Source organism: Xyrauchen texanus, chromosome 16 (genome assembly GCF_025860055.1).
Source record: "Xyrauchen texanus isolate HMW12.3.18 chromosome 16, RBS_HiC_50CHRs, whole genome shotgun sequence".
In the NCBI taxonomy this organism is placed as follows: domain Eukaryota; kingdom Metazoa; phylum Chordata; class Actinopteri; order Cypriniformes; family Catostomidae; genus Xyrauchen; species Xyrauchen texanus.
The window spans coordinates 112,834-136,245 of record NC_068291.1 but is presented as its reverse complement, the minus strand read 5'-3'; the positions used below and the strand labels follow the sequence as shown (position 1 = coordinate 136,245).

Sequence of the window (23,412 nt, the reverse complement as noted above, 5' to 3'; positions counted from 1 at the left end):
TCAGAAAATAGGTATATTTTTAGAAGGAACTTTTTCATATTGTAACCAATAAAATATATGATGCCTTTAGGTGATACACATCATATTCTGAAATGCATAACACATGATCATGCATTTGTTTCCGTATCTCATATAACTTCTCACGTGTACTCTGCTGGGAAATGTAATTTGGAGTCCAGGAAGAGTCGTTGAGGATTTATCAATAATGAAATGTTTTGTAATGTGTTCACCCCTGTAGCCGATTCCTCATGTAATTTGAAAACGCTACGACTTGCATGACAAGACAGACAGTTGTGTAATATGAACGGTACCACAATCTGACGTCTTTGAAAGTCATGTAGTGTGCAGGAGGCATTAGTGTCTGGAACAGTTAGTGTTCAACAGCCGGCTGTAAATGCAAGGGCTTTAAAACCCAGCTGACGGTCATACCTGTATATGCGCTGAACTGAATGAACACAAGCAATAATCTACCATGGCCAGCGCCCATTGCTTTTCATTACAGAGACAGACTACTGGCAAACATATTTTATTTGTGAAGTGAAACTTCAAGAAAAGATCAGGGACTTGGGACAATACGTAATTAATTTATTATCTCTGTATTGGGAAAACAAGAGTGTATCTGATTTGTTTCCCATGTGTCTTCAGTTTGAACTACCAGGTCAGATTTTATGTGATTTTTACATCAATATAACTCAACATTTGTCATTTGCACACTTGATTTCCAGCATAAAGTGCATTTAATAAATATTCAGCCCCTAACCATTATTTCACACAAAGGATTTGCACAACCTGAGATTGAGTAATTCAAATGTTTTTTATTTATTTGTGAATCACTGAACTCTACAACAGTGCAGCCCATAAAATAAAAAAGGAAGCATTAAATAATAATAATAAAAACAATGACCAAAATGTCAAGAATTAATAAGTATTCAACCAAAACTTTATTACTTGGCTAAATCACCTTTAGCATCTATTATAGCCATCAGTCTTTTTGGAATAAAACACAATGGAGCAATAATAGCCCATCCCTTGTACCAAGTTAGTTGGGGATCGATGATGAACAGCAATTTTAAGGTCTCTCCTCAGATGTTCAATAGGGTTGAGATCAGGACTCTGACTGGGCAACTCAAGGACATCAAATTTCTTCATTTTAAAAGTCACCTTGAATTCAAAATTCACAATTCTTATTTTCTTATTGGATGTTGCTGGTTTTGTTATAAACGATTTATCTGTGCACATTATTTAAAAACAATACAAATTTGCCCTCTTAATCTTTAAAGAAATCATGTTTGTGTTGCAACGACAAGTGGCTGTTTTTTATTTCATATTGTTTTGAGAAGCAACGTTTGAGTAAGTTGATTCATTATGTATGGTGTATTGTGATTCAAAACATGTAACATGGATATATTGTTTTATTTGAGTTTCAGTGTTTGATATGAGCTAAATTTTAAATTTCATAAGAAATCAGATTTTAACAGAAAATCAGATTTGGGTCACATTCAGCTGCAGTGTGAACGTCGTCTATGTGAGATCTATCTGATGATCCGGGCTGAACTCAGACATCTGGTCTCAGACATCTGCTGGAGCTCTTCAGATGGATTTTAGTGGACGTGTTTCTCATGGATGTTGTTGCTGCGCTCATGTCTGACAATCTCATCACTCTCTTCACAAGATCACTTTTCTCTACAATGAACTCCTGTAAACATATATATATATATATATATATATATTTATATATAAAAACATGTTCTTCATTCAAGAAAGTTCTTCATAAGTTAATCATCAGTGTGAATGTGAATTATTTTGTTATTAACAGTTTTTATTGTTTCCATTTATAATACAAACAAACAAATACGGAATCAGTTATATACATTACACAATTTTCAAAGGCTCTCAACACTCCACTCTCATATAGGTCACTTATTATCATATAGGGGACTTATTAATACATAATTGTGGGTTCAGCCCTATGCTCGAGGCAACATTTAAATAAATGTCTAATTAAACACTCTGGACACTTTGTACCATTACACGTGCAAATGTGAGATAATGGGGTGTAATTTAACTTCTCCGGTTAGTTTAATAGAAAGGCTTTGCAATGGTAAAATAGGGGCAAGAACTTCCTGTTCAATACGAAACAAGGGAGGGGCTCTTTCAGGTGGAAGCAACCAATGAGCCAAATGTCTGAGACTGAATGCATAATAATAAAACAAAATCTTGGTTAGGCCTAGCCCACCTTTGTCAATATGCCTATATAACTTGTTAAAATGTAATCTGGGATGCTTACCGTTCCAAATGAAGGAATTCACCATGCTATCAAATTGCCTGAAATAAGAGAAGGGGACATCTACAGGGAGAGATTGTAGCAGGTAGTTGAATTTTGGAATACAATTCATTTTAATAACATTAACCTTCCCAATCATAGATAAATGGAATGAAGCCCACCTGCTCACATCGCTTGAAAACCTTTTTATTAAGGGGTCAAGATTGGCCGCAACCTACCGTCTTTCTTTGGCACGATGAAGTAAGGGCTGTAGATCCCTTTCACCATCTCGGCTGGAGGGACAGGCTCTATCGCGCCCTTGCGAAGAAGGATTGCAATCTCCGCATGCAGGGTGGCGGCGTTCTCGCCCTGCACGGAAGTGAAGCAGATGGTGCTGAACCGGGGTGGGCGCCTGGCAAACTGAATCGTGTAGCCAAGTCGGATGGTCCTGGCCAGCCACCACGACAGTTGGAAAGCATTAGCCACACGTCCAAGCTCCAGGCGAGGGGCACTAAGGGGACGATCATGTCTGATGTACCTGGGGCTGGGGCCTTGTGGCAGGGGGAGCAGGCGACGTTGCGTCGAGGAGCGTTGCTTCGACCCAAAGCAGCTGTGCTGAGGGGGGAGTTCAAAGTGCTTACCTTGCTGCTAAACTGGCACAGGCTGCCATTGGTCGAATAGGTGGTGCGATGGACTGTAGGTTGGATTTGGATCCCCCATAAAAGCTATAGAATTTACATAAATATAAAGCTATTCTCCATTACTCTCGGAAGGCAGGGATAAGGGGTCAAAGGCACTGTATGGACACCACCAGAGGTGGTCTCGAGTTATAACAGGCAAACGGGGGGATGTCCACCAGTGTCCTAGTGTCCACTCCCCATATGCTCCATTATAAGTGGCCACAGAGTGTCATTTTGTCCCCTTACCTACTAGTCTTCCCAATGGTCTTCATCACATCCATGAAGTGCCTACAGTGCTCCTTTCAACACTAAACTTCACCATAGTCTTCCTCACATCCACAGAATGCCTATTTGTCCCCTTACCTACTAAATAACACTTTTGCATGCCAGAGCCCCAGGGGTGCCGTCTGATGCCCAACGTTGCCACAATTTGTGACAGACGGTGCTTGGGCATCCCCCAAATCCCCCGTTTTTGGTCATTTATGGCATTTAATATTTTTTGGCTGGTTTTTACTCGATTTTGCCCCAAACCACATGGTAGGTGACCGCTGTGCCCGCCCAGTGTCCTTTAAACCCATTCCATTGACTTTTGCCCAAAACAGTACCGAAAAGGCCACCCCCCTTAGAATGTTGTCGAGGGGCTCTCGAGGTGTCACCGTGTAAAAAATGTTGCCAAATTATGCCCTTTATTGAACTGAAAGTTTGATAAATACCACTATTTGACTGTTCTGGGTGTAAAACAAGTGGTTTAGTTTTGGGGTCTATATGACCCCCCCCGGACGCAATCCCAGGGTACATCCCACATTCAATCTATTTTTAATTCAATTAGGCTTTCTGTGGACAGAGTGTTTTTTTTTTTTGGCAAATTATGCACTTTATTGAACGGAAAGTTTGATAAATACCACTGTGACAGAGCGGAGGGCGGGGCCGGGTCGTGATTATACACACCCGGTCCCTTATCAGGCTAATTAAGCCTCTGAGAGGGATAAAGGCCAATGGCAGACGGTGGTGTGACGAGAGAGAGATAGTTAATGTGTTTGTGTTGTTTGTTTAAGTTTATTATTAAAATATTATTTATATTATCAAGCCGGTTCTCGCCTCCTCCTTCCCATTGAACTCCCTTTACAACCACAATTTGACAGTTCTGGGTGTAAAACAAATGGTTTAGTTGAGAAAAGTCAGCTAGTTAGCTCAGAAGCAATGTTTTTGCTGAGTCATATAGTAAGTGCCCACCTGCAAGTTAATTGACAAGCTCCACGTAGGCTGTCTGTGGACACGTGTTTTTTTTTCATACAAAATATAAATGTTTGTGAATTTAAATTACATAAATGTCTTAAATGGTGTGTCCTGAGCATTGTACATGTGGTTTTGTCAATAAATATGAATGAGTGAATTAAAGGTCTCTTGTTAATACGTTGCCCATGTAATACCTAACTGTCACCCATTGAATAAGTCACAGATGGGCACTTCCTGTGTTATTGCTTAGTCATGTAGGAAGTGCCCATCTGGGCCAAAATAGGTGGCGAGTGGGATGTCTATAATAAAGATGTAACAGGGCCTTGAAATTCAGAATGGTGGTAGTCAAGGGCTCCCTCGATCCTGCCACAGGGTTCTGAAGTCCTAGATGCTTTCTAGATATATATTTTTCTGCTCAATACTCTAATCCTAGCCCTGTCTGACAAAGGTTCTGTCTGGCTATGTGAGCAAGATGGCTGTGGGGGAGATTCTAGAATAAAATGCTAAGAAAATGTTCTCTTTGTTCTAGAGACCTGTCCTCTATATATAACATTTGGAGGCATCCACACAACCAGCATGCAAAGTCCGGGGTCCATCGGACCTCAGGGTGCGAGATGGGAAGGAGTTACACGTGCAACTTCTTCCATTCATTTACATAGGCTTTTCGTGTACAGCACCTAGAAAGGTTAAATTGTCCCAAAATTGACAAATATGTCTCACCACGGTGCCCTGTGTCAGTGTCTAGAGTTCTGCAGCCCTACAACCTTTTTTAATACTTAATTGGCCCAAAAAGGGACAGTGTGCACGGTCTGCTTACGTGGATTTTGCATTGTTTAAGTGGGACATCTATAAAAGGGGGTTCCAAAGGTCACAGGACCTTGAAATTTGAGATCCTCAACTGTCAGTGGCCCCTTTTTGGGGTCTCTAGATCCTTCCTTAGTGTAAATACCAACCCTAGCCCTAGTTGTCTCTAATCTAATTCAAGAGGCTCTGTTAAGTTTTGTGCAAGAGGCCTGTGTAATAGAATCTTGCATAAACTCTAAAAAATGATTTTCCTCTTTTCTAGAGCCTTGTGCTCTTGATATGTCTTTCGAGGGAGATCGAGCTTCCACTGTGTGAAATTTGAGATCCGTGGGACCTCTGGTCACTCTGCCAGGGTGCATCCCACAAGCAATTTATTAAATTTATTTCTATAGGTGTTTTGTGGACATCCCTCAGAAAGCTCCAAATTACTCCAATTTGAAATAAATAGCTTCTCAGGGGCCCCTTAGACAGTTTGCAAAGTTTGAAGACTGCGTGATATTGGGCCTCATGTATTCAGATACAAGACAACAAATCCCAAGAAGCCTTGCTCACTTTACAACTGTGTGAAATTCCAAAGGATCGAACTCTCAAATCCTAATGGATGAGGCACTCAACCGAACGCCCCTCAACCATGATGTCATCGGTAGTATAAATACCTTGGAGGTCCTTCTGAGCATTGCTTCCAGCGACTTTGTGTGGTGTATGTAGACGCAGCTCATCGCTGCTCTCAGGTCTAGCCTCGTTGCACAAGGAAATAACGTATGACTTGAAACTGTGGCCATACAATCTCCATCTTGCCTGGACGACTCTGTGTTCCACCGAACACTAACGGATCCGAAGGAGACAGCCGAGCAATCCGCATCTAAATCCGTTTGCCTGCAGAAATGAAGAAAGAAGATTTCTCTTCCACCTTCAATCGAGTCTACGTCACTGATTTCTCCGCCAGCCCGCCAAGAATCAGTAGCTGTACCACCCACCGACAGAGTGAGGAAACGGCCTCCCGTCATCACCCAAGCCTTGAGGAACCGAGTCGGAGTCAAACGATGGATGAACACACATTCTACTCGCATCCTCACATGGTTCAAGTAAGAGGTTACGTCTGGGGAGAGATGAAATATTATAGTGTGTGTTATTCTTGTGTATCAAAGTTATTGCTTGTACAGTTTACGGATCACCGAGTCCGCTCATTGCTGTTAATAATACTTAAGGTATTACTGTAACATACTGTTATCACAAACGAGATTAGCTGTGTTGTACTCCAACCACATTGGACTTATCCATTAAAGGACCAAAGACCGCGGGAAGGGTTACGAGCTGTTCACCACGTCTCTGAGTGATAAACCAACAGTTGCCTTCTCTCCCACGATCACGAAACCGGCTATGGCGTCGCCACTTTATTCTCTCTCTCTGTCGTACTAACCGCACATACACGCGACAAGTTCTCGAACAAGCGGCGACATGGAGTAAACGTGCAGACGCCATTAACTGGCTTCTCTCCACCCACATTCGCGGTCATACTCTCTGGCTGGAAATCTCACGTGATGTACTCTCCATGAGAGTCACGTCTGCCATTTTGTGTGCATCACTCCACACACACACACACACACACACACACACACACACACACACACACACACACATGTTGTGTTTCCATGTTTTATGGGGACTTTCCATAGACATAATGGTTTTTATACTGTACAAACTTTATATTCTATCCCCTAAACCTAACCCTACCCCTAAACCTAACCCTCACAGAAAATTTTCTGCATTTTTACATTTTCAAATAACATAATTTAGTATGATTTAAAAGCTGTTTTCCTCATGGGGACCGACAAAATGTCCCCACAAGGTCAAACATTTCGGGTTTTACTATCCTTATGGGGACATTTGGTCCCCACAAAGTGATAAATACACGCTCACACACACACACACACACACACACACACACACACACACACACACACACACACACACACACACACACACACACACACACGTGCGCACCTTCCTCACGTGTTATATGCTTATTTTTGGTTACTATATCTAATCATGTCACTGTTTAGTTTGTAGTTGTAAGTCAGAAGTTTATTGACTGCATTGTATTGATTATTAATTGATATTACTGCATAAATACATTTTGTTATATTTCAAAGTTAATTGTTTTGGTTAGCATACACATGTGTTTTTAAACCTTTATTTAACCAGGAGAAAATCCTCACTGAGATTAAAATCTCTTTTACAGGAGTGTCCTGGCCAAGATAGGCAGCCTAATTATTCAAACAAATATACACACATATAACAATAAAACACTACAACACACAATACAGTAGGATTAAAAGTACAACCTCAGAAGCAGTTGCAAATCATTAAATCTTTCTCTAGCGCTTAAGTGTTCTGAAATTGCTGAAAGGCACCAAATGATTCAGCCTCAATGTCATCTGTAGAGAGTTCCATTCTGAAGGTGCAGCATAGTTAAAAGCAGTTTTGCCTATATTAGTTCTGATGCGAGGTACATGCAGATTGTGAGAACTGTGAGCGCAGTGAATAGTTACCTAATACTTTTTTCTTAAGCATACAACAAAGATAAGATGGTAAGACCCCCAAAATTGCTTTATATATCAATAAGTACCAGTGCATTTTCCTTCGTACAGCAAGAGAAGACAAACAAACTCTATTATATAATGCACAATGATGTGTAGAAAATGTGCAGTTCGTGATAAATCTTAAGGCACCATGGTACACAGCATCTAGGGAGGCAAGAATATGAGAAGGAGCATGCTGATACACTACATCCCCATAATCAAGAACTGGCAAGAAAGTCGCAAACACAAGCTTCTTCCTTGCAATAAGTGAGAAGCAAGACCTATTTCTAAAATAAAATCCCAACTTCTTTAATTTTTGTTTCAAGTAATTAATGTGTGAAATGAATTTTAATGTGCCATCAATTATAATGCCCAGGTATTTATACTCTGACACTAATGTAATCGGTTTTCCTTCTAAAGTTCGAAGAACACTAGAACTATCTAAAGATTTTCTAGAATTGGAGAACCACATGAATTTTGTTTTCTCAACATTTAAGACCAGCTTTAAAATAAAAAACCTTGACTGAATGATATCAAATACTGATTGTAAGTCTCTCAAAGCTTCTTGTTTTGTAGGAGCAGCGCAATAGATGACAGTGTCATCTGTATAAAAATGAAACCTTGCTTTATCAATATTTACATCAAGACAGTTTATATATATATAGTGAATAATAATGGCCCCAATACAGATCCTTGGGGAACTCCCTTAGCCACTTCTTTTAAGTCAGATTTGATACCTTGCACCTGCACACATTGGGTTCTTCCCTTTAAATACGTCTTAAACCACGAGACTACATTAACTGACAACCCTACACTTCTAAGTCTTTCCAACAATATGTCATGGTCCACAGTGTCAAACGCTTTAGATAAATCAATAAAAAGGCATGCACAGTGTTGTTTTTCATCTAAGGACCCAACAAGGTCATTTACAACTTTCAGGACAGCCGTTATAGTGCTGTGTTTTTTACGAAATCCCGATTGGTTGATAGTCAACAGCTTATGCATCTGTAAATACTGTGTCAGTTGGTCACTGATAATTCTTTGAAAAAGTTTTGATAAAATACAAAGCTTTGAAATCGGTCTATAGTTATCTAGTGAACTAGAGTCACCCCCTTTCAACAAAGGAACCACGAATGCAGACTTCCAGATCTGTGGAATTTTATTAGTTGTTAAAGAAAGATTGAACAAATGCGTCAATGGCGGTGAGATAATATCAGCCGCTATTTTTAAAAACAATGGTTCAATAAGATCAGGACCTGATGATTTGTTTACATCTAGATCTTTTAGTACAGAGCAAACATCAGAAGGGTTAATATGATTAAAAACAAACTCTGTTGTCCATAAATTATGCTCTGCATTAAGGAATTCAGAATTTACATTATAATTATTAATCTGAGACTCTGATCCAATAAAGTGACTATTAAAACAATTGAGCATTTGTAGTTTATCTACTATTTTAGTGAAATCCTTTGTTATACAAGGGGGAAGACCTGAAACAAATCTATTACCAGTTAAAAGCTTCACACTTTTCCAAAACTTACTGATATTTACTGAGGCTTTATCAAGAAAATACTCTGCTTTTGCCTTTCTGATTGTAACTGTACATTTGTTGCGAAGCTGTTTAAAATACAACCAATCAGGATTTAAATTGGTTTGTCTGGCCCTAGCCCATGCAGCATCTCGCTCGTGAATAAGGTCAGACAATGTGGTTGAAAACCATGGGTTATCCCGGCATTTGACTCTGTATTTTTTAATGATCAAAATAAAATTATCATAAAAATATTTCCATGCACTTTCAATGTCCAGGATTGACATAGTTATATTCCAATCAACCTGAGCAAGATCATCTAAAAAACCCTGTTTATTGAAGTGTTTCATAGAGCGCTTGGTGATAATTCGTGGTTTCTGCTTGGGTAATTTAGTATCTCTAGCTACCGCAACAACACAATGATCACTAATATCATTTGCAAACACGGAAGCTAAAGAATAGTTATGAGGGGCATTTGTGAGAACAAGATCCAATAATGTGGATTTTTCAGGGAATTTTAAATTAGGTCTGGTAGGTGAATCCACCAGTTGAAAAAAATTATAAGTGTCGCAAAACGCTTTAAAATCATCAGATACATGGTGCATCCAGTTCAAATTAAGATCACCCATTAATAGTAATTCTTTATAATTCAAGGAAGCCAGAGAATGCTTCAAAGAAGATAAAGCATCGCTGGTAGCTAATGGAGGTCTATAACAACCAACTATTGTGAATTGACATGTCTTTGAAACAGTCAAATTAAGAGCTAGAAGTTCATGCTGTTTAACTATTGATTCAGAGAGTAGCATGGTAGTCTCATAGCACTCTTTAACGTAAATTGTAATCCCCCCACCCCTTTTTGATCTGTCAGCTCTAAAAACGTTATAACCAGTAATACTGATCTCTTTATCTAAAATAGTTTTGTTAAGCCAAGATTCGGATAATACTATAACATCCGCGTTTGTGTTTCTTGCCCAGATATGAACCATGTCTAATTTAGGCAGCAAACTACGGATGTTAATATGGATAAAACCCAATCCTGACCTAGATTTTAGTTCGGTTGGGGTAGTAAAAGTTGAGGCACGTGTATTATATGGCCCTGGGTTTGGCAGTACGTTCCCAGACATTAGTAACATAAGAACTATGAATCTCTTTCGTCTAGCTGTTTTGTTTACTACATAATTTCTTTTAGTGGGACCCACACTGGAAGAATAATTAATACAGTAGTTTGCTTCCTTAGTTAAAGCACACCTAATCAAATCTGCATATATAAAAGTTAAAGGAAACAACATGAACTGATTTTGTTTAGAGGGAACAATGTTTGTAAACAGTCCACTGCATGTCCAGCCGTCGACATGTACAAATGGTGAATTGCACGTAAACGATGAGTCATAAACAGACCTACTGTCTCCGATGTAAACTTGACTAGGCAAACTGAAGAGTAGACCCGCTAAGAGCGTGCATGCAGTTGATAAACGCCACATTGTCCTCAGGAGACCCCAGCCGTAGAACTCTGGTAACCCCATAGAACGAGGCAACGCGTACTGAGAATCCTCCGCAACACAGATCCTCCGTCGGCAGACAACACTGCAAACTTGAGCCGCCAAACTGATGAAAATACCACCACAGCTAGGCAACCGCAGACAAGTCCTTGCAAAGGGACACGAGGAGAAAAGTGGCGAGGCGCTGCCGCTGCTGAAGTTCAAACCGTGCACGCCTACAGCGAGACACAGATCTCCCCCGGACCAGGCCCAAGATCCGATGCTCGACCGTCACGAAGTCACATGACGCTGCTCACAAACAAGTCCACGCTTACAGGCACAACAACACTGCTACAACATGGGCTGCCATCTTGGACAATGAATATAATGACGAGTTGAATAGAGCACAGTAGGGAGGGAATACAGTGTTAAAATCTGGCTGAGGATGCCAGTGCCTGGATTCAAGCCTTAACTCTTTCCCCGCCAAACACGGAATTTTCCGTGTTTCCGTGTTTTAGGTGTTATACGGTAAGGAAGACCCCTGCGCATGTTTTGAAAGAGTACGCAACTCTTTGATCAAAGAAACAGACAGCGATCGTCTCAAACATGAAGAAGTGGAGTATTGAGATGCTCAAAATATCAGACATAAACATGCCTTTTTCTCAGCTTTTTGTCTGAAATGTTGTTTTTGACAAAACCTACCTCTGTTCAAGTCGCAATAAAAAAAGAACAAATGAAGATAAAATAAAATCGTTTTTTTTTTGCCTAAAAGCAGAGGATCAGATCTTTATTGTGATATATAGCATCTTCATATATTCATGGAAGAAAATATCTGCGGGCCATTAAAGTTTAGCGAAAATCGTCAAAAACCCTGGCGGTGGCTGGCAACTTTTTTTTAAAAACGCTGGCGGGGAAAGAGTTAATTGTTCCCTTTTGAAAATGTATATTCTCCAGACGTCGATTTTCCAAAGAGAACAATCTAATATTGAGATACTGTTATACTGTTTGGTTATTAGTCCCTGATTCCAGGGTGGTGCTATTGATTTTGATAACTGACAATTACCTTTGATTATTGTTGAATTTGAAGGATCAATAAGCTAGTGTTAATTCTAATCAATGTTCCATTAATTTGAATAATTAATGATTATCTTTGATAATAATTAATATTCTATTGAATTTGATAATTTATGGTGTCTTTGATGATTGTTGATTTAAAGGATTATAAAGCTATGATAATTATTCATTAATCATTCATTTTCTAATAACCAAACCCGCTCCTAAACATAGAGCCCTACAGTGAGTTTGTTAAGTGCTTAATTGGTTGACTAGTGAATGAAAAGTGACAGTTATTTTTTTCTAGAATATTTTTCTTGATTTTGTTTAAGTAGTTCCCAAACTCCAAGGGTCAAGAATTTTTTATATGTTGTTTATAATGGCCCTACGATGAAGTATTCAAAGCCCCCAGGTCTTAGCATCAAAGTTAAGGTTATTCTCAACATTTCACACAGGAAGTGCCCACATGCAATCTATTTCAAGGCCGACAAATAGGTGGTCCGTGGACAGTCATTTTTTTTTATAATTGTGGGTTATATAAATGTCTTCAATGTGGTGTAATTCCAAAAATCATCCTAATAACTATAAATGATCTTATAAATGTACTGGTGCATTTAGGCCTCTCTGTCTCATAGGCTTCTAAAAGACTTTTTTGCATCCTAGTCTGTTGTCCTCTAAGTATGTCGATAAGGGCTACTCGACGTGTCAGTGTGTGAAATTTGGGGTGTGTGGGACCTCTGGGCACTCTGCCAGGGCATATCCAATGAGCAACTTATTCAATTCATTTCTATAGGTGTTTACTGGACACCCCTCAGAAAGCTCCAAATGACTCCAATATTAAATCTATAGCTTCTCAGGGTCCCCTTTGACAGTGAGCAAAGTTTGAAGTCTGAATGAGTCCGTTAAGTGCTTAATTGGCTGACACATGTTTTTATGCAAAGTTATGAATTTTTATGAGTTTTAAATGGCATAAATATGTTAAATGGTGTGTCCAAAGTGTTATAAAATGTTTGTTTTTAAAAATATGCACCTAAATAATAAATATGTCATGAAAAATGTATTGTCTACAGACCACCTATCTGAGGCCCATCAAATAAGTTGTACTTGGGAGACATAGCTAAAAAAAACTCTGTCCAAAACAGAGTCTGTGAACAGATGTTTTTATGATAAAATATGAATTTGAGTTTGTATACATATGTTAAATGGTGTGTCCTGAGCATTATAAATGTTGTTTTGTCAATAAATATAAATAAATGAAATAAATGTATCTTGTTAATGTATTGTCCACATACTACCTAACTGGGGCCCATTGAATAAGTTACAGGTGGGCACTTCCTGTTTTATTACAGTCATGCCCACATGCAACTTATTTGACAGGCTCCACATAGGCAGTCTGTGGACAGATGTTTTTATGCAAGTTGTAGGTGTTTTTGACAATCAAGTCATTGCAAAATATACTACGTTGTGTCCAGAGTGTTATACAAATGATTTTATTTAAAAATGTGCACCTAAATAATAAATACGTCTTGAAAATTAATTGTCCAGAGACCACCTATCTGAGGCCCATCAAATAAGATGATCTGTGAATGTATTGTCCACGTACTACCTAACTGGGGCCCATTGAATAAGTTACAGGTGGGCACTTCCTGTTTTATTGATTAGTCAATCCCACATGCAACTTATTTGACAGGCTCCACATAGGCTGTCTGTGGATAGACATTTTTAATGGAGAAATATGCATTTTATGAGTTTTAAATTGCATACATATGTTAAATGGTGTGTCCAGAGTGTTATACAAATGGTTTTATTTAAAAATATGCACCTAAATAATAAATATGCCTTGAAAATGGATTGTCCAGAGACCACCTATCTGACGGCCATCAGATTAGTTGTACTTGGGATACCATAGCTAAAAAACTGTCTAAAACAACATCCCGCCTGCAACTTATTTGACAGGCTCCAGATCAGCTGTCTGTGAACAGACGTTTTTATGCAAAAATATGAATCTTTATGAGTTTAAAATTGCGTACATATGTTAAATGGTGTGTCCAGAGTGTTTTACAAATGGTTTTATTAAAAAATGTGTACATAAATAATAAATATGCCTTGAAAATGGATTGTCCAGAGACCACTTATTTGAGTCCCATCCAATAAGTTGTACTTTGGAGACCATAGCTAAAAAAGTCCAAAACAGCATCCCACCTGCAACAGATTATACAGGCTCCATGTAGGCAGTGTTCTTTTAAAGGACAGTGTTCTTTTAAACTCCATAATTATTTAATCTAATAAAAAACCTATTTAGGTGGCTCTGCACTTCATCCATCATAACTTCAAAATTCCTCTGTCCATGAAGAGCATACTTTTTAATAGGATAGGTTGTACATGGGATGTCCAAATCTCAGCTTCTGCATAACATAGGAGGCTTCTGCATAACATTTAGGTGGCTCTGCACTTCATCCATCATAACTTCAAAATTCCTCTGTCCATGAAGAGCATACTTTTTAATAGGATAGGTTGTACATGGGATGTCCAAATCTCAGCTTCTGCATAACATAGGAGGCTGAAACTTCTATTTCTATTTCTATGCTTGTCACATCATCGTCTATTCATGGTGCAAATATGAAGAAGATTAGAGAAAGTCTAAAATCTCGACCAAAAAAACTCAAGGGTTTGAGTCCTCTGACCTCGGGGGGCATTGGTTTCACTTAGGTGGAAAGGAGGCAGAATAGGCTGTTCATGGACAGCCCCGCCCCCTCCCGAACCCGCCCCCATGGTCAGCCAATTGAAGTCATTGGAGGGGTGGCCAATCCAAAAATAGGCAGTAAGGGGGTGGTCAGGGTGGTCCTCCGACCTCGGGGGTATTGGTGTCACTTAGGTGGTAAGGAGGCAGAATAGGAAAAATCATCTAGGGGGTATCTGTGCAGCATCCACGAAATGTGTCCACAGACTGCACTTTAGGCTGTTCAGACACCCACTGTGTGACTTCCTTCCCTTAGAACTGGTGGGCTGTTGGTGTGGCACGGCCAGGTGCACGGAGGCGGGGATGCTGCATTCACAGGGTCCTGGCTGTGGGTGAACGGAGTCCGGCGGCTGTGACAACGGCAGCTGTGGACATGATTACGTGACCCAGCCCGTTCAGGGTGCGGCAAACAAAAAGGAAAAGGAAACAAAAGATTTACCTCCCGGCCCTCCACCAGGGGATGGAGTGGTCTGGATACCAGCTCCGTAGCAGACGTCTCGCTCCCTGGGTCGTCCGTCTCAGGGGCGCTTAGGAGCCTTCCGGGTCCTCGTGCCGGCCCAGGAGATGTTGGGCATCAGCATCATACAAGGGGCTCTGCAGATACACCTTGGCCTAGTGTATCTGCAGGAGGGCCATGGCATGCAGGGCGGAGGCAGCCTGCCTGACTGCACGCACTGTGACCTTCGTTGCCCGGAGGGAGAGTTTGGTTACTGAGCGTAGTTCTTGCAACACATCAGGATCAGGACAACCCACATGCAGTTGTTTTAGTGCCTTGGCTTGGTGTATCTGCAGGAGGGCCATGGTATGCAGGGCGGAGGCAGCCTGTCCAGCAGTTCCGTAGGCGTTGGTCACCAGAGACAATGTATTCCTAAAGGCCCTGGAGGGGTGCGCTGGATGATCCCACCAGGTGGTAGCGTTCTGTGGGCACAGGTGCATCGCAACTGCCTTTTCAACCCGAGGGACCTCCCCGCCGTCGAGGGTAGTGAGAGAGGACAAACCCGGAAGTGTGTTTCAGGCAGCAAAAGTTGCCCTCCACAACCTTGTGAATTTGTCATGCACTTCCGGGAAGAAAGGAACAATGGGGGGGCATGGCCGTGAGTGGCGCCCCGAACCCAGGAACCAATGATCAAGCCACGAGTGTTCAGGGGAGGATGGAGGGTTCCAGTCCAACCTGATGCTCGCAGTGGCCCAGGCAAGCATCATGGTCAGCTCTGCGTCAGCCTCAGACTGGGTAGGCAGACCAGCTTTCAACCATTTGAAGAAGGAAAGCAACGACCGCAACATGGTCATATTCTGTCAATGAGAACATGAACCATCCACAAACGCTGCCTCAGTGTGAACGCTGCCCAGACACATGGCCGTAAGATGCAGAGAGATAACGACCGGATCCAGGAACCACACAAAGACGGAAAGGCATCTTTATAAAGACGCGTCTTTAAAAAGACATTCAATGTCAATATGTTTGCTCTAATAGAGAAAATATACTCTTTAGCAGAAATATATACACTTTTAGCACTGTTGAAGAGCCCAGGGGCGAAATCTGCACTTGTCGTGCAGAAGGAGAGAAAGCTACTGGAAATGCGTGTATATCCAACAGCATACGCTTCTTAAGAGGTGAATGGAACAGCAGTAGTATTCAACTCACTGATAGTACAACTGCTTGGCTCAGAAGAGAAAATCTGAATGGAGTGGGCATTCCAGCTCCTTTTTTACCCGTATGTCCGGGGGAGTGGCATGTAAATTCCACTCGCCAATTCTCATTGGCCTTTTCGAAAGAATGGTAGGTGTTCAGGGCTCTCAAGAGCAACCCCTAGTGTCACTAGAAGGGGAAACCAATATAACACTATTTTGTCATGGAGTTTTGGTTATTCAGGGCAAGACAGTCAGGAGGACAAAGCAAGGAAGAGAGAGTCTTTTTCTTCCATTCCCTCAGTGAAATCTGCTGGTGGTGAAATTTTTACCTCAGCCATTGATATTAACAATGCTTTTAAAGAATTCTATCTTGATCTCTATAGTTCCACATCTTTGTCTACTGATGAGGATATTACACATTTTGTGGAACCATTAGATCTCCCTAAACAGATGAAGAAAATGGTCTTGATTCTGATATAACCTTGGAGGAGCTTAGCGCGGTAATTCAGGCCTTGCCTACAGACAAGTCTCTGGGGCCAGATGGCTTTGCCACTTAATTTTTAGATCTTATGCTACAGAACTCTCCACTTTTGTTAGAAGTTTATACAGAATCATTAAAGAATGGAAAGCTTTTTGTTTGTGTGTTTGTTTGCTTTTTTATGTATATTTACTAGGGGTGCACCGAAATTTCGGCCGCCGAAAATTTTCAGCCGAAAGAGAAAAAAGGCCGAAAATATGAGCCAAAAATATATACCTCCTCGCCCCGCCCCTCAGTGCTCTGATTTCACTCTGGATCGATCTAGCCCTTATCACGGCGCTACCAAACAAAGGCCGATCATGTTAGCGGTGTGGAAATTCTTCAAAGTTTCTGATAAGGACATCACATTTGCGATCTGCAGTGTTTGTTCAGCAGAACTTTCAAGATATATATATATATACAGAGTACAGCAAGAGATTCTACAGGAAAGCGCCCCGATCCACAGCAGTGCCACAACTAGCACTGCTACACCACAACTTGAGACGTATCTAGCTGAACTACGCCAGAGGCTACAATCCCCTTGACTACGGTCGCATAAACAAAGACCGCTTTCCTTTGCTTGCGCGGATTGCGCACAGGTATTTATCTGCCCAAGCACCAGCACAGAGAGTGAGAGACTGTTCTGTGCAGAATCTCATGTTCTTGATGAGCTTTCTGACAGGACAGACTGTCAGAAAGTTTAGCAACTTTTGTTCTTGAAGAGAAACCGGTCACTTGTAGTTAAATAGAAAGCGGTCCAATTTGATGTGTATAGCAATTACATTACACTTGTTCTTCACTTGAGGATACATCAGTCATTTACAGTTGAGGTTGGATTTAGTTCAGTTACTGCGGTTTTGCACTGTTGTTTTGCACAATAATGTTCACTTAAAGTGTACATACGTTTACATAAACAGAATAGAGCACTGATCTATATATATAATTATATATTATAGTTATATATAGATCAGTGGAATAGAGGCCCTCTGCCATTCTGTGTTCTGCCTTTTTGTTTCAATTAAAATTTCTGTTGCATATTTAAACTTTTTCAAAGATGCTAGCTAAGTTCATTACTTGACTGCTGTTTTGCATATAATAGTTTTCTAAAACTTTACATTATTTGGATAATTGTTAATAAAATCTGTAAAATTTGATTTTTACAGAACTGAATGAAGAATAATATTTAATAATGTTTTAATATAGTTTTTGTCCAATATTGGTGTGTTACTTTCAATAAAAGTGTGATTTATTTTATTGGTTTGTAGTTTTTCAATTCAGATTCATTAAATTCATGAAATTAATGAAAAAGTATAATATTAATACAATTATACACAAAAAAAATCTTTTTTTTCTTCTTAAATAGGTAAAAAAAAAAAAAAAAAAAGTAAATTTCGGTTTCGGTTTTCGGCCAAGTGCATCCTGGATTTTCGGTTTCCGTTTCAGCCCAGAATTTTAATTTCGGTGCATCCCTAATATTTACTCGTGTGTGACCACAGGGATGTTTTTTGGGGTATCTTTTCTTTATTATTGTGAGATTTAATAAAAAAACATTATTACTCAAAAAACTAGCAAAGTGCGCAGAGCTCACCCATAAATTGTGAATAGTGAATTATTGTGTAATGTGATTGTACTTTTATCATATCCATCATAGTGCACACGTCCATGTCTTCTAGAGCGCCGTAGTGATGTAAATAGCACTGTTCTGCCAGATTCTTCACTGCGATCAGGATGTTCCTCACTTCCTCCACCTGACAAACACAACCAACACAAACAGCAGATCAACAACATGTAGTGAAAGGTTTGTACAAGCCCCTGTCAGACATCTCTATAGATCTGAGTGCTGTTACAGGATCAGGGGAAGCGATCTATCTACAGGAGTCTGCAGTTGTATGTAAGTGTGTTTATTTCATTGTTTTTAACGTTGTTAGAGTGGTATTCATTGCTAGATCAGGTGCTGTTTGTTTACTGTCTTGAACGCGGGTCACTTAAACGTGTGTTTGGTGTGTGTGTGCACTATATTTGTGTTGACTTGTCCCATAGTATTCGCTGATAGATTTGTTAGACTTGTTACGTAATATTCATTGCTAGATTTGTTTTGACCTGTCCCGTAGTATTCACTGCTAGATTTGTTTTGACCTGTCACGTAGGATTCATTGCTAGATTTGCTTCGACTTCGGGTTGGTTATCCAGTGTGTGTAAAACTATCGTCGTTTTAGTGTCTGCAAACAGTGCTTCACTTGTTTTAGAGTATTATTTATTGCTAAAGTGCAGCATAATTTATTTGCGCTGCACAGAAGTTGCGTTTGTTCCCGCGCAACTTTGAGTTTCGGTTTCGGGTGACCACGTGACTAGCTTTGTTGTGCTAAGTAGCATTAAGGCATGGCTGCTTTTTTCCACTGAACAGCTCGTTAAAGTGTGTATTTATTGGACTTAATGCTGACGCGGAAGCGGAAGCGGAAGTGGTGGCCCTCGTGTCAAGCCCTCCTCGTGTGAAGACCTACTTGGGTAAGTCCACCAAGCAAGGACACCGACAAGCCTCCACTCACCAAAGCACTTAAGTATTTTTTTTATTTTACTTATACATACATATTAACATGTCTAGTTCACTAATAACACATGCCTTCAAGCACATCCCTGTTATCTGTTGTAGACCATTCACAAAATACAGATGCAAGACAAAACGCAACCCACACAACCTACGGCCGCTCTGCACTTCAACACCTGCTCCACTCTCGTTCTCAGTTGGACTCTGGAACTGCCAGTCTGCTGTGAACAAAGCTGCCTTCATCCCAGCTTTCGCCACACAGTCCACCCTCAGCATCTTGGCACTGACGGAGATATGGATACGTCCTGAGGATCCAGCAACACCTGCTGCTCTCTCCAACAACTTCTCCTTCTCCCACACCCCTCAACATACTGGTAGGGGTGGGGGAACAGGTTTGCTCATTCATAATAACTGGACTTTTTCACCACAGGCTTCACTATGTAACAATACAACTTTTGAATTCCATGCCATTACTACAATGCAACCCACAAAATTACATGTTGTTGTCGTCTATCGCCCCCCAGGTCAGCTGACAAGCTTTCTTGAGGAATTGGATGTCCTGCTGTCCTCCTTGCCAGAGGATGGCAGGCCACTTGTGGTTCTTGGCGATTTCAACATACACTAAGACAAGCCCCAGGCCATTGAACTGAATACTCTTCTGGCCTCATTTGACTTGGAAAGACTACACACCACAGCAACTCAAAGGTCGGGCAACCAGCTGGACCTCATTTTTACATGTAACTGTACCACCTCTAATATTCTTGTTACACCTTTACATGTCTCTGATCACTACTTTGTTCAATTCAACATGATTCTCCCATCCATTGTAAAACCGACTCCACCTTTGGTTTCCTTTCGCCGTAACCTCCAAATTGGGTTGGGGCGCCGTATGCAACGGGTGTGCAGCCGCAGGCCGGTGGAACCGAGGCCCGCTGCGCTGGCACATCAACTGCCTAGAGCTGCTGGCTGTTTTTCTGGCCCTGCAGAAGTTTCTTCCGTTAATTTGGAAACAAACACGTCCTAGTCAGGACAGACAGCACCACGGTCGTAGCCTACATAAACCGCCAAGGCGGAGTACGCTCCCTCCACATGTCACAGCTCGCCCTTCGTCTCCTCCTTTGGAGTCAGCAGCGACTGGAGTCACTGTGCGCCACTCACATCCCCGGCAACCTCAATGTGATAGCGGACGCGCTGTCAAGACAAAGCTTGTCAGTCCAGCTGATTTGGGACCGGTTCGGCAAGGCTCAGGTAGACCTGTTTGCCTCCCAAGAAACCTCCCACTGCCCGCTCTGGTATGCCTGGACAGAGGCTCCCCTCAGGGCAGACGCGTTGGCACACAGCTGGCCTGCGGGGCTGCGGAAGTACGCATTCCCCCCAGTGAGCCTTCTTGCACAGGTGCTATGCAAGGTCAGGGAGGACGAGGAGCAAGTCATTCTGGTAGCCCCTTACTGGCCTACCCGGACTTGGTTTTCGGACCTCACGCTCCTCACGACAGCCCCTCCCTGGCAAATTCCCCTGAGGAAGGACCTTTCTCAGGGACGGGGCACGCTCTGGCACCCGCACCCAGACCTCTGGAACCTCCACGTCTGGCCCTTGGACGGGATGCGGAAGATCTAGCCAGCCTACCACCGACCGTCATAGATACAATCAATCAAGCCAGAGCCCCCTCTACCAGGCATCTCTACGCTCTAAAGTGGCGTCTGTTCGCGGACTGGTGTTCTTCCCGAGCCGAAGACCCGCAGAAGTGCGCAGTTAGGTCAGTGCTCGTGTTTCTTCAGGAGAGGCTGGAGAGGTGGCTGTCCCCCTCCACCCTCAAGGTGTATGTCGCCGCTATCGCGGCCCACCACAACACGGTAGACGGCAAGTCTCTTGGTAAGCACGACTTAATCGTCAGGTTCCTAAAAGGTGCCTGGAGGATAACTCCCTCCCGGCCTAACCTGTTCCCCTCCTGGGATCTCTCGGTCGTCCTTACGGGACTCCAGAGACCCCCCTTCGAGCCGCTTGACTCAGCTGGACTCAGGGCCCTCTCTCTCAAGACTGCCCTGCTGATCGCGCTCACTTCCATCAAGAGGGTCGGGGACCTGCATGCGTTCTCTGTTAGCGACGCTTGCCTGGAGTTCGGTCCGGCAGATACTCTCGTGATCCTAAGACCGCGACCGGGCTATGTGCCCAAGGTTCCAACCACCCCCTTCAGGGATCAGGTGGTGAACCTGCAAGCGCTGCCCCGGGAGGAGGCAGACCCAGCCCTTTCACTGCTGTGTCCAGTACGTGCTTTACGTATTTATCTGGACCGCACACAGAGCACCAGACGCTCTGAGCAGCTCTTCGTCTCCTTTGGGGGACAGCAGAAAGGGAAAGCTGTCTCCAAGAAGAGACTCGCCCACTGGGTTGTCGATGCCATTTCCCTGGCTTATCACACCCAGGCCGTGCCCCCCCCTTGCGGGTCCGAGCTCACTCCACCAGGAGTGTTGCGTCCTCATGGGCACTGGCTAGGGGCACTGCCCTAGCAGACATTTGTAGAGCAGCGGGCTGGGCAACACCTAACACTTTTGCGAGATTCTACAATCTCCGAGTTGAGTCAGTATCGTCCCGTGTTTTCTCAGGTACCGAGCCTGTAGAACTCGGTGGCACACCCACGATCTGACCGGGTGAATCGCTTGCACCTAGCGCCCTTTCCCCTAACCAGGGGAAACAGTGCACCTTCATTCCCAGGAGATCTCAGGTTTGGGACACTGGTCGATTCCTCCCTAGCCCTCGTGGGTCGCAGTTCAGCGGAGGAACTCGCTGACCCAAACCACTGCGGGTACCGCAAGCTACCCTGTACTGGTATAGGTGCTCCACAGGTAAGGCCTCCTTCGGACTCCCCCTGTGTGTAACACCACGGTTCTGTCCCCTCTGGCGAGCTGACTCCCGTGTTCCCTTACGCAGTCATGGCTGCCTCGGCTGCTGTGCTGTATGTTCCCCCCTCTATGAGGCTGGATCCACCACCGCACCGAATTTTCCACATAGGCCCTAAGCAGGCCTCTGATGGTTTTGCCACTTAAACTTGCCTCCCCTCTCGGGTAGGCGTGGCCTCCGCAGGGTCTTCTACGCCCTGAATAAGGGCTAAGACCCCCTTCCCTCAATGCGTGTAAGGGCCCCTGCCTTAGTTGCTCTATGCGAGAAACATAGAGAGAAAAGAGGCCCGGCCAGGCTTGGCCCGTTCGGTTGGCGGCCAGCACCTTGTTCCCCTCCAGGGTAACGATAAGGAATCCTCATGGCTTAAATGGGGCAATGGAGAAGGGTACGTGCAGCCTGATACAGTTGGTCGTCCTGCACGTAAGAATACCTGCTCGCTCCTGTATCAGCAGTTCACATACACGGCTCAGCGCATGGCACTTTTATAAGTGGACCCCTAGTGTCGCTTCTCTGACACAACGTGGAGAGAGCGACAGAAGGGGAATGTCTAGGTTACGTATGTAACCTCCGTTCCCTGATGGAGGGAACGAGACGTTGTGTCTCCCCTGCCACGTCGCTGAGCCGAGCCACTGTTGTGGCCGGACCATTTCCGGCTCCTCAGAAAAATCCTGAATGAACTCCCGTATTTGTGCCGCTTAAATACCCGTATGTCCGGGGGCGGGACATGCAAATAATGGTTGCCAACTCTCATTGGCCTTTTTTCATAGTCCAGAGGTGAATATCGGCGCTCAAGAGAGACCCCTAGTGTCGCTTCTCTGACACAACGTCTTGTTCCCTCCATCAGGGAACGGAGGTTACATACGTAACCTAGACGTTTTGTCTTCACCTTGATTAGTAATAAAGAACCCGCACTTAGATCCCACTCCTTGTCTGCCCTCGTCTGCATTCATAACAGAACGATCGACCACTATGGATCTAGCGTTTCTTCAAGGAAACTGCTGATTGCTGAATTTGAGGCAAGGAAGCCGTCTGGTGGAGGATCATGTCCGAGATTTTCTGGAGCTAGTGAGTGCCACGGACTTCCCAGACTCCTCCCTGGTTGTTTTCTTCCAGGATAACCTGACCAGTTCACTCAAGGAGCGGTTGCCACCGGCGACGCACGGCTGGACACTCCGCGATTTCGTGGAGGAGACGCTGCTGGCATGCGGCTCGCCATTCACTGTGGGTGTTGTTGAGGAGGACCCTGTCTCTCCTCCCACAGTGGTGACCCTCCAGTCATCCATGGCTCGTCCTTTTACGCCTGCCCCACCTGCCAGCAAGCCAACCCCCATGCCTGCCTTGATCAATGAGCCAGAGCCCGCGCCAGCCACGGTCAGTGAGCCTGAGCCCGCGCCAGCCACGGTCAGTGAGCCTGAGCCCACGCCAGCCACGGTCAGCGAGCCTGAGCCCATGCCAG

At 43.1% G+C, this 23,412-nt stretch overlaps 1 protein-coding gene across 1 annotated transcript in view; it reads right to left on the bottom strand.

Moving 5' to 3' along the window:
- Nucleotides 1–849: 849 nt before the first annotated feature.
- Nucleotides 850–23,412, bottom strand: part of si:ch1073-416d2.4 (coiled-coil domain-containing protein 42 like-2) — a 70,299-nt gene continuing 47,736 nt past the window's right edge. Inside the window, exons 8-9 of the mRNA XM_052145720.1 lie at nucleotides 18,145–18,261; nucleotides 850–1,696 (exon numbers count right to left, since the gene is read on the bottom strand). Of these exons, the coding sequence (XP_052001680.1) occupies nucleotides 1,556–1,696; nucleotides 18,145–18,261 (258 nt within the window). The 3' untranslated portion in view covers nucleotides 850–1,555. The remainder of the gene's footprint in view (nucleotides 1,697–18,144; nucleotides 18,262–23,412) is intronic.